At 44.0% G+C, this 14517-nt stretch overlaps 1 protein-coding gene across 2 annotated transcripts in view; it reads right to left on the reverse strand.

The window, feature by feature from the left end:
* Positions 1-14045, reverse strand: part of LOC133955670 (homeodomain-interacting protein kinase 3-like) — a 28337-nt gene extending 14292 nt beyond the window's left edge. The window contains exons 1-5 of one of the 2 annotated variants that reach the window (XM_062390629.1): positions 13668-14045; positions 9525-10534; positions 9180-9371; positions 8896-9077; positions 746-869 (exon numbers count right to left, since the gene is read on the reverse strand). In XM_062390629.1, the coding sequence (XP_062246613.1) occupies positions 746-869; positions 8896-9077; positions 9180-9371; positions 9525-10532 (1506 nt within the window). In that variant the 5' untranslated portion in view covers positions 10533-10534; positions 13668-14045. The remainder of the gene's footprint in view (positions 1-745; positions 870-8895; positions 9078-9179; positions 9372-9524; positions 10535-13667) is intronic. The other variant, XM_062390628.1, reaches the window with a different exon arrangement.
* Between the last annotated feature and the right edge of the window lie 472 nt (positions 14046-14517).

The following is a 14517-nucleotide window of genomic DNA, read 5'->3' on the forward strand; positions in this document are numbered from 1 at the left end:
TGGGCTGGTCTGTGAATGTGTGGCGGGCCTGTTCTCATGCTCCCTCTCCCTCGCCGGGGGACTCCAGTCCCAGCCGTGGAGTTCAACCCACACAACCCTGTGGGAAGATAATCACACATCGCCAAGAGCAATTTCCTGATTCTATCTGCCCAGATGAATATTAGGTGGATTTCATGCTGGATTTGTCGACCTCGGTCATACAGCAACAGAGAGATCAGGAGGAGCATCAACAAATAAAGGCTTAACTCCACTGAATGAACCGAGTGACACGGGGATAACACAGACTTTAGAGTTTTCATTTGACGTTTTCCCCTGGAATAATTCCTGGATTTAAGGAATCAGAAATACTCCGATGATTGATATTTCTGGTGTGAAATGTGGAGGAGCCTAATTAGATTTAAGGGGTCCTTTGGGCCTTGGCAGGGCTGTGCGCTCTCCGAGTGCCATTCTTGTTTATTTTTTCCTCTGCATCGTCTCACCCTCAGCGAGGTGATAAATCTCCCTCCCTCTCTTCCACTGACAGCGTGTTCTCCTATTTTTGTGCGGACCCTTTTGAGTTATAGACCTTTCGAAGTCAGGTTATTTTAAGGGACAGTGACACCGGTCCTCACAGCTTCAAGGGGCTGTACGAGGATTACAACTTGGCTTAAAGGTCCAGATGAGGGTAAACGTTGGGATAAGGCATTTAGGACAGCGGGGGTGCATGTGTGTGCTTCATTGTGAGTATGTGTGAGAGGAATGTTACCTGGTCATACTCCAGCGCTCCGGGGTAGAGAGGCCAACCCAAGAAGAGCTCGGCTATCACACAGCCCAGTGACCACATGTCAATGGCCTCACAGAACGGCAGGCCCAAAATAATCTCCGGAGCCCTGCGGAGAGAAAAGAGAGAAAAGGTTACGTCTGCAGCTCGTCACCTTGTGTGATCAGAAACCAGTCACGTTGTCACAGCCCAGCGGGCAACGGGACTGGTTACTAGTCAACCATATAAAAATCAAAACTGGGAGCGAGTCCAGGTATTAAAAAGAAATGCTGTTACAACCCCACAATTATCTGCATAGAAAGTTAAAGCTAAATATTTGGTATTTGTGGTAATTTTGATGCAATGCAACATCACAACATTAGTCAACAGCACATTTCTCAACAGAAGTAAGAACATATTGCAAAGATGTTGTGTTTGACATTTAACATTATGTTTCTGTTACTTAAGTTTACACTTTAAGCACAACCCTGCAAATAATATCTGTTCTGGAAGGCATTGATGTAACAGAGGGAATTGTGTAACCTAAAAAATGTAATCATTGTCTAACACATCTTAACACAACACTGTCTTGTTTACGGTAGCGACTGTGCCATAATTTTGAAAAACTACAGAATGCCTCAAAGTTCCACTCATCTCAGGGTGCGTTTCATACTTTATCTCATACTATTCCACCTCTGTTTACATTTGATTTGAAAGAAATTCACGAATTAGAGAAGCACACTTCACGACAGTAATGATCTCATCAACAGCACGTTACTCTGGGAACTCAAAGTGAACATTACACCCACATGACGTGCGCACAGTGTTTCCAGCAACAAGTAAACCTCTTTCAAAGAAGGGACTCTGCCGTTTCAAATGGAGCCTGGTTAATCTTACAGCAGCATTGTGAGGCCGCACTTGAAAACAATGGGCTGTTAGACCTGGACCCAGCAGCTGAGCAACCGCGCCGCAAATAGCAACCGCCGCTGTGACGACCACAAGGGAAACGAGTGTCGCCAAGCAACAGCCGGACACATGACCATAATGTGACGGTGATGTATTTGGTGATAAATGGAACCGTCGCTCAACGAGCTGCGTGTTTATGACTGTGAACGAATGTGCGATTCTTTATGTGCAGATGTCAAATCAATCACGTTTACAGTACAGGCTGTCCTCTCTGCCCTCGCCGGCCCCGAGGAGGAAACTTCACTTTGACATTTCCTATTGCTCCGTCAAGAGGAAGAAGTCAAGTTATGCAACAGCACAAAAAAAAAAAAAATAGGAGAAAAAGAAAACGCCTTGGGGGGAAAGGGACGGCCTCAAATATTTACAGAACGATGCTGCAGAATAGAGACACCGATGATTCTGGTTTTCCTGGTTTTAAGTGCTACCGATCCCCCCCCCCCCCGAGAGGAAACCGTCAGACCAAACAATAACTTAGACGGGAAGGAAAAGAAAAAGCAACTGACACACCATTAGAAGAGTTCAGCAAGAACATGGAGCATTTGAGACACATTTAAAGTGTTTATCGAAGGAAAGTAACACAAGATGTGATTTATTTGTTCAATTTAAGAGAAAGGAAAACATTAAAACAATAACCTAAGTAAACAATGAACACAGTGGCATTACACATGTAAACAGCCGTCAGCTCCACTTAACTCTCGCTGCACAACCTTGAACTAAAGCCAAAAACAAAGCAACACAAATTAGGCAACTGCCAAAGATTACAGAAACCTAAAAACAATGTAATGAAGCTGAGGAAACACAGACAGGAAGCTTCTGGTTTTAACCGGTATTTAGGCCTGTTCATTTTGACTGAGCTACATCTTCATAATATGTCAAATATATCTTAAAGCTGCAAAAGTCTACTAAATAATTAAGATTAAAACAGGCTGGCACTTTAAATTAGCGTTTACTAGTCATTATAAAGAAGTTATTTACATTGAGTTCTTCATGAGAACATTCTTCAAGCATTAGAAGTCCTTCTTATTACCATTAATTGACAGAAAGTAAGGAAGATATTTGTTTGACTTGAACTATTGATTTTCTTTTAACCATCAAAATCACTAAATGAAATGTGTGTTACTCAGAAAGTTCCTTTTTCAAAGTTGAGGTATTTTTCTAATATAAAGTTCCACCTTCTAACTCCCTACTTGTTTTAGCTTTAGCACATTTCTCCAAGAGATGAGCGTAAACTGTAGGTGACGAACAGTTAAACATTGTTTTCCAACCATAATTGTTACCAGATTTTCATTGTTGTGTATTTGTGTGTGTGTGTGTATTGTCGACCCTGGAACTTGTGATGCTGCCGTACGAGCCAGGTTTCCTTTGAAAGAGAGGTTGTTAACCTCAGTGAGATTATTCTGGATAAATAAATGAATGTATAATCTCCACAGGGTATAGCTGTCCATTACAGACCTATGAACAAATAAACATTGTTGTGGATTAAAGGGGACCAAAATAAATGTGTTAAAAATAAAAGCTGTGCCCAGCGACACTGCCCGACGCACAAAAGCTGCAGCGATGGCCCCAGCCTTCCAGAGCTGTAACAGCTCATCACATAGCACACATCTAACCCCCCCCCCCCCGCAGGCGCACACACACCCACACACCCACAGGTGGTTGGCATCGCGTCCCGGTTCCAGAACTAACCAGGCACACTAGAGATCAGCACAGACTGTAAGGCAACACACACAAACACACACACACAGCAGTACAACAGTAACTACTCAGACAGTGAGGAAGAGTCTTTCTGTAGCTGTGAGTGATGTTAAACACGATGAGACAGGACTCATCGTGTATGCAAAGCTAATCCACGATGATCACATATCAAAACCATCCATCTGCTCGAATAAGGCTCGGTGCTGCAACAACAGATCCTGTTACAGGAGAATATGCATGTGCAGCAACCAGCAGGGGCCGAGGCCGTTTTCACACCGACTTCGTTTGGTCGGTACCTTCTGACTTTTCAATTCAGTCCAAACCCAAACTTCAGAGGTGAAAGGGGTCTCGGACATCACAAACTAGGACTGACAACATTAAATACACAAACACAGCACATACACAAACATCTGTTCCACTGTTTTACTTCCCAAAACTGTCCAGTTGTGTTGATATTCACGTCCTGTTTTTTATAAACTGTGCTGACAGAGTGCGTCTGCTCAGGGTCAGACTTTGCTGTTCCTCCTTGTTGAACAAAACGTGTACAACGTGTGTTCTTACTCCAAGCCACCAGGTGCTGGCGTAAGAGAACACCTACTGTATGTGGAATCACACCCACAGTACAGGAAGGAGGCCTGACGCAGCCTGATCGAATCCTTACACCTGATCTGCTAAGCTGAATTATTCACATAGCCCAGTGCTCCACTTTCATTGTGGGAGGCGGCTTAGCCCCCCCCACCCCCCCACCTCACAGGATGGAGCAGTCACCTCACCCGGGCCCTGCTGTGTAGTGCCACCATGGCAACAACACACCACAGCATGACGAGCATTCCATCGTTTCTGCCGGAGCCGTCCTCGGAGTTTCAGTCCATAAACAACTTCACATTATTTTAGATATAAAACAGCTGCAGATGACTAAGAGAGAATTCACCTGGTCAGGTCCATTCAAGGCCAATTACAAATCCAAATAGGTTGTTGAACATTATGGATGTTTCAAGACAAACCACTTGGTCCTTTGCAGAGCACGTATCTCCATCTAGTCCCAGCAGTCCCCTGAAAGTCAATCAGGCCTCATCGCTGAGCCAACAGAGCAACGCCCTGTCTGACAGTTGTGTACATCCACCAAATCCCTGGTGTTTGTTTAGACATATTTATACAACTATTAAAAAATATGAATAAACTGTTGATTCTACTCCTGACTCAACATTATCACAGCTACACGTTGGTGTTAAGTACTGGTTTTGTCCCAGTTGTCCCATCGTCCCAAATCTGTTCAGTAGCTGCTCACAAACAAACCAATAAAGGGACAGGGGTAAAACAGTATGTTTTTAGTGTAGGATACTTAAAACACTTATTTAAAAGAAATCAACAGAATATAAAGATTTCTGACATTATCGCACAACACATTTAAATAAATAATTTACATAAAGACACATTAACGTGTAAACAGGTGGTTCTAGGAATCAAAACACCATCCTGCATTAACTGGACATGCAAATTAGTGAGTCGGCAACAACCCAGTGAGTCAGAGACGCGGCTGCATCCACATGCAAAAACAAATTCAAACCAACGTCAGTGATGACTCACTTAAAAAATGATTGTGTGCCGAAAAAGACAAATCTATTTTTCCTGTGTGGTCTATGAAAACGTACATCGTTACTCCGTGCAACTCATCTAGGTCAAAGTTAATAAATGAAACCACACATTGTTTCATTTACAACTTCCTGAGTTTATCTAGATCTGAAAACTCCCATGTTTACACTGACACAGAAACAACACTAAGCAATTCAATCTAGATTGAATCAGCCGCCTGGGAAATTAACTCACAAGGCATTTTGGTTAAGAAAGCATCACTCACACTGCCTCGGCCCCTCTTTGTTTACTAAACAGCCTCATTTCCTCATGTCATTGATTTTTGTGTTGACATGACTGCATCAGATTCATCAGATTCCTCAACTGAATACAGATTATTTTGATCATGATGTTTACATGAGTTGCTAATAGAATATTCCATTCATATCCCTGTTAACATGTGGCGGAGTTTGATCATGACACACGTCAGCCTCACGTCCACCAGGACACGCATGCAATCTCTTAATTGTGCTAATTTCAATTCATTGGCATCCATGTAAACATCTTGTGCTGTCAGTGTTTGTTATATGCTTTAATTTAATACGCTCAGTCTGTTTTATGTTCGTCTGTCATCGGACAATTTAAAATTGAGACATGTGTTGCTCGCCAACGTTCCTGTGATGCAAAACAAAACCTTCAACAGCATCAACAAACACTGAGAACTTCCAATGTTGCCTAGTGTTGGTGTGTGTACTGAAACAAGGTCAGCTCCTCCTCATGTGGGCGTGACAAGTAACAACCTGTATTTATAATATCATTTACATCTCAAATTGTACCTCTATGTATATATTTGCACCAAAGCCACAACTCTGCCACCGACTGTGCTTTATGGAAAATCCAGGGAAAACCCCAGAGCTGCAAAAAGAAATCTCCTCCTCCCCAAACTGTGGTGAGGCCAGCATTTCTGAGCAGTTTCACTATGGTAACAATACAGTGCAGCCATTATGCAATTTGAGCTCTGGAGATGAGGAGACACTATGTCCTGCAAACCACTCTCCTGATAACCTGCTGTTCAAACAAATTGCCACACACACACAATCACACACACGCACGCACAGCTCTGGGAGACGAAATTGCATCTGTACATGATGTACCATTTGTAAATTCTGCTATTTGCATTGCTTGTAATTGTTTGCATTGCCCTGTATTGTATTAAACGTCTTCCTGCCCAGATACCACAGATATGAATTAGCAGTTGTAACTAACTGTTGTGTTTTCTTTTCAATTAAACTTTAATTAAACTTAAGTATAGTCCTTGTGTGTGTGTGTGTGGTGACTTCTCCCTATGAACACAAATGTTTACCTAACCGAGCACATGTCCGGGCCCACCGATGCTCACGGACCTATTAAGCTACAAATACGTAAGTAATACCAGCTGACGTCACGGCACACACACACAGTGGAAAGGGAGATAAGAGGGGAAACAAATACAGAGAGATGCTCAGAGGAGCTGGGAAGTTGTCACGAAATATCAAGTTATGAAGTTACAATGTCTTTGAATCAACTTTCTACTCGATGCCCATCCCTAGTTTGGGGAAAGTAAAAGTGGCCACAGAGAGTTTTGTTATATATCAGCAGCGAAGCCCTTTTTCACATCTGAATTGAACGTATTGTGAAGCACGTTCTGGTACACGATGTAACGTACATGAAGGACCCAGCCTTGGCAGCTGCTGCATGGACAGGGTAACACACACACACACACACAGAGACCCACACACACAGGAGCACACCCAGAAACACACAGGAATGTCTGAATGTTTTTTCCTGGATCTAAATGTGGATTTTCACATACCACATTCTTCCTTGGCCTTCAATGTCCTGAGTGACCTTCCTGAAATTTACCCTTTTTTATCTGCACTATGATCTCAGCGATGTGGACACGCACTCAAAAGACAAATCCCACACAAGCACAAATGAACGCACATCCTTACACACTTAACCGGGTCAACTGAGAGCAGAGTTCGTCTTATGCAACAGCTACAGCTCTGGTGGCAGTTTATTGCTGAAATAGAGACATTGCATCCAGGGTTAATCGGAACACTGGATGTAGACAATGGGTATAAGCCCCGGCGGTGGCTTTGTGTCTCCTGAGCCTCTTCCTCCACTTCCTGTCTGGTACATTTGTCAAAATTCCCTTTGGGACGACAAAAAACCTTCGAACTAGCAACCGACCTTTTGACAAAGACTTGGATCTTGCTATCACATTGCAGATATTCATCTATTGCAGTTTTTGATGAGGTGTTCTTTACAGGAAATAAGCGCTTTAATGTCCCAGATCCCTCTCCACATTAAAACCTTACACCAAACCATGATGACTGACACTTCATGACTGGTTTAACCCATTTAGATCGGATGCAACACATGCGTGTATGTACCTTTAAGACGCGGGGCGAGGTTTGCGTGCTTCTCCCTTTAGAGCCGGATGAGATCAATGTGTGTTTTATACGACGTGATCTTCATGGGTTTGGAAAGGAAAGGAAAGGCCATGATTTAAATGAAAGCCAAATGTTTAGGCTATTCAATATTTTGTATTTCATATCAATCTGCTGAGAGGTTTTTGTAGACGATGGGAATTCTGTCAGCTCTTAGGAAAACCCCTCTGGCTGTAGGGGTTCGTTTTCAATGCTTAGGTTTTAGGGTGAATTTTTTCAGAGGCAATAATTGGTGAATAGCCGTGATCCCCCCCCACCAACTTGCAAATGTTCAACCAAAACAAGAATGATGATGACAGGTACCTGACAATTCTCTTATGGTTTCACTGATAACATTTCTAAAACATTTTTTTATCCAAGATAAGATATCGAAAGTTGCATAATAGTTTTTTCTTCTGCCAAAGAAATATCAATTAACATAAGCGATCCTGCAGAGAGTGGAGAGGGGTGTGTGTGCAGTGCATGAGTTGCTCATACACAGAAACTTCACAGCGTTTTTTAATGATTGCACAATGTTCGAAGAATAGTTAATAGTTAACCCGACCGGATCAACCAACCTGCTGGAACTTGCAGGTAAGAATAAAAGGCGCGTTGTCCTGTAGTAAATACTTTGCTTTGGAAACGATCTTGGATGTCATGAAATGTGTCACCTGCCGCCGACTTACTGAGCCCACAAATATTTGCAATATCTTTACAACCTTGGCTGCATTTCAAAAAGCATGTTCTCTTTCTAAGGCTTGCCTAAGACACGTACCAACTCTTTCATTACACTGTTCCTCATAAACACATCTCAGTTCCTCTGAATGTTATGCAAGACCGGCAGAGCTTTGGGCGTGACACTGAACACGGATCAGACACATAAGCTTGCAGAGCTGCGCCCGAAAAAAATGCATATGTGCATAAAAGAATGAGACACAAGGCAAAGAGAAGGACAGCAGGCGAAGGGGGCAGAGTGTGTACGCTGCCAGGCTGGCATTGACTGCACAGGTTAGCACTTCACATTACATAAGAACAGACGAGGCCTTAACATATTAAGCTGGGGCAAGACTTTGCTAAGCCCTGTGGGAAACACACGATGCCCATGGGACCGAGTCCTCTCGCTGTGTCGGCATCAAGATGACAAATGACACGACATTTCACCTCCAGACATCTGATCTTCCTCCGAAAAATACTCCACCCTGCTGATTTCCCTTCTGAACATTTTGTTCTACTGAAACCAGACGAGTTTCTACTGAGGAGAGCAGCTTCTTTTTCTTTTTTTGAGTTTCTCTTATGTGAAAGCGCTCATAAAACTGTGACTCTCTGGTACTGCTTTCAAGGAGAATGAGAGAAGTCAAATATACTGATGCAAAGCTGGTTTTGGGACTAAATAAAAACATCTTAAAGAATAATGGAGCCTTCAGAGATTAGAGTGAAGGTGACGGGGCTCACCTGTAGTATCTGGACTGCAGGTAAGTGGAGCACACAGCCTTGGAGACGTGGCTGGCTGAGCCGAAGTCGATGACCTTTACTCTGTAAGGTTGCCTGGTGGGATCCACTAACATGATGTTCTCTGGCTTCAGGTCAGCGTGGATCAAACCCAGGGACTTCAGCTTCTTTAAGGCTGTTGCCACCTGCAGAAAATTACATCAATAAATACAGAATATGAGCAAGTGTGCTTGATTACAACATATGTGGGTTGTATCGGAGTCTGACTGCAGCCAGTGGTTATTTACCTGCTGCAGAATAGGCCTGATGATTTTGAGCGGCAGCGGGCTGAACTTGTTCTGTTTGAGGAAGTCGTAGAGATTCTGCTCCAGCATCTCAAACACCAGGCAGGTGTGGCTGCGGTGCTGAAAGCACTCCAGAGCACGCACCACGTTATGCTCATCTGCATTCTCGTTGCTCAACCGGGCCAGGATCTCAACCTGGGGATTCAGAAACAATGATGGAAATGAACAGGGGAAGGTTCAGAGCATCAAGTGTAAAAAAACCAACAAAGAATCTAGGGCACCATTGCCACACTTTACATTTTCAACTATAACAATGGTACATCAGCACAAAACCTCACAGACTCTTACCTCAATCTGTCCCTGACGTGCATAGGAGGGATGGTTCTTCAGTATTTTTATAGCCACCACTTCATTCGTTCCCCTCTTCCAGCCCTTCACCACCTGACCGAAGGTGCCACGTCCGAGAAACTCCAACACCTCATAGCTGTTCTTCAAGGAGCACAGGACCTCATGCTGGACTAATTGATAGTCCCCGTCTCCGGATCCAGTTCTGGTCACTGTCGCTCCTGCCACCGCCTCAGTCCCAGCGTTAGGCTTCACTTCGGCCTTGTTCAGCCCGATTCCCATGTCTGTCACTCCATCCACCTTGCTCTGTTGGGGAGGCATTGTGCCTTTTCCCCCTACTCTGACACTGTCGCCATTATTCCCAGTGCTGGTTTGCAACATTGGCACAGTGGGAGGAAGGGAAGGTAGAGCAGATACCTCCTCCACTATCTGCATCGTTCCCGTGCAGCTGTTCTCCTGCGGTTGTTCTCCACTTACACCTGCCTTGTATTGTTCACATCCATGGGCAGTGTCTACAAGACTAACATACCCCCCTCTGGTTCGTACTCTCCTGTTTCCGCCCCCTTCCTCCTCTGCTCTGATACACCCCCTCCTCAGTAGCCCACAATCCAGACCTACTCCTGCTGAGGGAGTTCCACCACTGTCCCCCCAAGGCCTCAATTCCTGTGGGCCTCTGCTGTGGATCCCAGCTGGACCTGCTCCTTGTCTCTCAAAACTCTCCTCTCTTTGTAATCCTGTCCACTCCTCTCGTGCTTCGAGCTGTACTCCCCTGTGTCGTCTTCCTGAATCAGCCCCGGCTGCGGACGGGAGAACGTTGTTGGGATAGGCAATTCCGTAGTTGACCCCTATCACGTAGGTCTTGGGTGGGGGTCGGTGCTGAAAGGTTCTGCTGGTGTTATAACGATGGTGGCCTTCGCCTGTGTCTCTGCTGGTAGCACTTCTTCTGGTTCCTAAGGCACTTGTATGAGCGGTGTGCAGGTGTGGTGGGTAAACCAAGACTTGTGAGGCCATGCCTAAAAACAAGAGATTAAAAAAACAACACAAACAATTAAGTAAAGCACACCGCAAAGCTGACACCTTTTATGAGGTGTTTACACTCAAGTATGCTTGTTTTTCCATGGACTTCTGTGTGAAGCACTTTGAAACCTTGTTTAGAAAGGTGCTATTCAAATAAAGTTATTATTAACATTATTATTATTACATAATTAACATGCTAAGCAGGCTGGCACTTACGTGAAAACGTTAAAATGAGACTTTACTGTACACTGGTAATAAACTTCAACACACGGAGAAACCGGGTGTTTGTGCAACGTTACAGTCTCGATAAAAGAACCGCAGCCAAAGTGAATATATATCTGAGCCATCATGTCACCCTGACTTGAAAGAGGAACTGGTTATCTGCAATGGGAGAAGGGGGAAGCCCGTCGCACTGCGGGCCTGTCCCTGCACGCTACACTGGAGGGTCAGTCTCACACAAAGTAGAACAGCACAGCAAGCAGGACCTCAGGGGGAAATGATACACCACGAGGCATGAGGGGTGTCCTGTAACTCCGACTTTATATATAGATGCACCTTTTACACAGAATTAACTGTCAATAGACGCTTCCTCTCTGAGAAGCAATCCGACATGTCGTTTTATGAACCAAACACTTTCATATCGTTAATGTCACTTCATGTCGTTGACACCAAGCAATATATCCTCATTTCTGATGTGCTTTGAACAGAATGATCCAAACGAGGAAGCTGTAAACTCTGCTGGCTACTGCGTGATGACTGGGCATGAAATAACCCGTTACAGCCTGTGCAAAGTTCAACTGTTATCATCCTGTGAACACGCCGATTAAATCGTCTGAGGCAAGATTGACTCTGCTCCTACTTTTTGTGAGATAGTCACGAAATTCACTTTCTACAGGAGAAAGTTGAATTTATTGCTGTAATCTGTAAACTCAACCATGTGTTTACATCTATTTTTAAACGTGACGGATTCTAATTCGTGCTTTATTTAATGTACATGTTTAAATGTGGCACACACCTCAGCTAAAGGTTATAACTCGACGTGCTCTTCCACTGCTCACAGATTTAATACCTTTTTAAAATCACAAATGGTTTTAGGTGTATTTGATAGTGGAACATTCCTTTCCTTGCAGCGAGTCATGACCCTGTGACAACAGGCAGAAAACAGGCAGAGGCAAGATCTCTCAGCCCAACTTCCTGAATATTCCTCCCTGGGTTTACGTTCCGAGTCAGATTAATCCGGATTTAAGGCTTCATCACAAACACACACCCACGGAAGTCTCCACCACTAACTTCTGTTGAACAGAGAACAAGTGTCTTCCTCACCAGTCGAGCTGTCACATACAGGCTCAGACAGGCCGAGGGGAGTGCCTCGGTTTCAACATTACCGTATAACACGCTGCACTGTTCATGACAAGCAGGACTGGGGATTGACAACAGATAACAATCTCTTTTATGACCCAAACGGTTCGTTTGAACAGGGGGGAAATTCTTGCTTTGATAGAATATTGATTTTAACTCAGTGGGAACAAGGTTCAAAACTTATCTGACGACTACTGCATGAAGTGGTAAACAAATAAACAGCAATTTGGAGGCTGGAATTAAAATAAAGCCATGAGTAAAGTTTTGTGTTGGCAGGAACTACTTTCCTCGCTCGATATATATTGTTGTTTATATAATAAACAACTTGGTGATGCAACTCACAAATGTAAGTGCAAATTACCAGATCCATCAGCACCATATGCCCGGTGTGATCTGGTTCCTCGGTGTGTCTGCCTGCCAAGGTGCCATACCCACCGCTCTTTAAAGGCGTGCTCGCACAGACACAGCTGTGATGCCTCCTGCTCTGTCGCCTCACACTGCCAAACCCAGTCTCCTGATATCTCACAGGGCAATGAGATCCAAGCCTGAAATGGAGAGTCATGACAAGGTGTGTGCGAGTGTGTGTGTGTACGTGTGTGTGTATGTGTGTTCGTCTTTCTATGGTTACGAGAGGCCAATTTTAGACCAATGCATTCATTGTGAGGTGCTGACAAATTCAAAGGGCTGTTTGGGGGTTTAAAGGTGTAGTTCAACCCAAAATGAAAACTCACTCATTATCTACATACCACTGTGTTGAAGTGTTTGAGTCCACAAAACACTTTCAGGGTTAAACAGTGTACAGTTAGATTACAGACTGGTCTGGGAACAGCAGACATTTAGGCTTAAAACTTTGGAGTTAATTATGCCATTTTGAGTTTGATGCCACCACAGCAGTTTTATGTTGTTGATTTAAGTTTGGATAAGTGGTCACCCTTCCTTCAATTGTGTATTGGATTTGGCTCTGAACTGTTAAGTTCAGAGACTCCACAAGTGTTTTGTGGACTCAAACACTTAACCCCCCACCCCCACCAGGAATGGTGAGTAGATAATGAGTTAATTTAGGACTTGGTTTTCGCTTTAGAAATAGGTTAGGCATTTAAGTTGAGATGGTTACGGTAAGAGGAACTGGTTATGCATTATGCGATAATGTGTGTCCTCACATCTATAGTGTGTGTTTGTGTGTGTGTCTCTGTGGTGTGTTTCAATGTTGCACCAGAATGCCAGCTGTACACACAACTTGTTACTAATCAATCTAGGAGACAGTTAACATATGGGAGTGGTGGCGTGTGTGTGTCTGTGTGTGTGTGTGTGTGTGTGTGTTTGGGGGAAGGGCAACTGCTGCCTAGACACCTGTTGAAACTCATGTAAGTGACAGGCAGCAGAGTAATGACTGTGCTTCACTAAACATGTGTTTTAATGGTCATAATAAACATAAACAATACAAGTATACTTATTGTGGTGAGTTGGTCGTTTTCTTCAAAGCCTTTAAATTAAATACACGTCCGTAGATTTTCCTACGTAGCATTCTATCGCCCGAGAAAAATGCTAAAAGCTAAAAAAAGTTGGTCAAATCAAATTAAAACAGCAACAGACCCTCGAATGGAACTATTTCGTGGTTAGCTTTAGCAGAAGTTGGCTAGCTCAACAGTTAGCTCAAACTAAGCTAGCTCCGAGCGAAGTCCTCCCAGCGTCGTTACTGGTGGAACAGAGAGCCACCAGTTGAACAGGGGACGTGTTGACAGTGTGTGGCCGTCCGACCCGGGGACTCACCTTCAGTAAAACCAGTGAATGTCACCCGGAGAGTCGAGGAACAGACCAGCAACGAGGCGCCGCACCACCGACAAATCCTGCACCGATGCTGCTGCTGCTGCCATCTTGTTGTTCAACGACCAGGAGACACCGAGAGACTTTCCGCACATCTGAAGCCCCGAAAAAGAAGTCGAACCACGGGGGGGGGATTAGCGGCTCCAGCCACGGCTCATGGTCTCCACGACCGCCCCGGGATTCAGCAGACGTTGCCCCGGCGTCTAGTCGAGACGAGGCTCCGTGTTTCTAAACTTCACCATCGCAGCGTCCTCCGTCACACACTCTCTCTCTCTCTCTCAGATACTGGATGCTAATGCTAACTGCAGCTGGTGCTCCGGGGTGTTAGCTTGTTGCTTCTCCGCATGTGTGGAATGTGAGAGAGCGAGAGAGAGAGAGCAGGGGAGGAGAGAGAGAGAGAGACACACACACACACAGAGAGAGAGAGGGAGGGAGAGAGAGAGAGACGTAATAACTTTATGTATATATATATCATCTTGAAAACAGCTGTTCCAAAGTGTTTCTCAAAGAAGGAAGAAGAGTAAACATCAACAAACACACTAATAAAAGTCATCCCACACACGTCAAACTGTAAAAAACATTACACTACTTTTATATTAGTGTAAAGTTTATAAAAATAAGTTTTTCACACTTTATCCTGCTTTCTGTTTTTAACTCTTCCTCTTTATTAAAGAATAGAATAAAAAGTGTTTAGTCATTGTTACATGATTCAATGAGATTTAACAGTGCTCAAGTTAAAATAAAACACATTAATTTATCAGCAGCCACAAAATGCAAAATGAATATATGCTCTAGA

Source organism: Platichthys flesus, chromosome 6 (assembly GCF_949316205.1).
Source record: "Platichthys flesus chromosome 6, fPlaFle2.1, whole genome shotgun sequence".
Taxonomy (NCBI): domain Eukaryota; kingdom Metazoa; phylum Chordata; class Actinopteri; order Pleuronectiformes; family Pleuronectidae; genus Platichthys; species Platichthys flesus.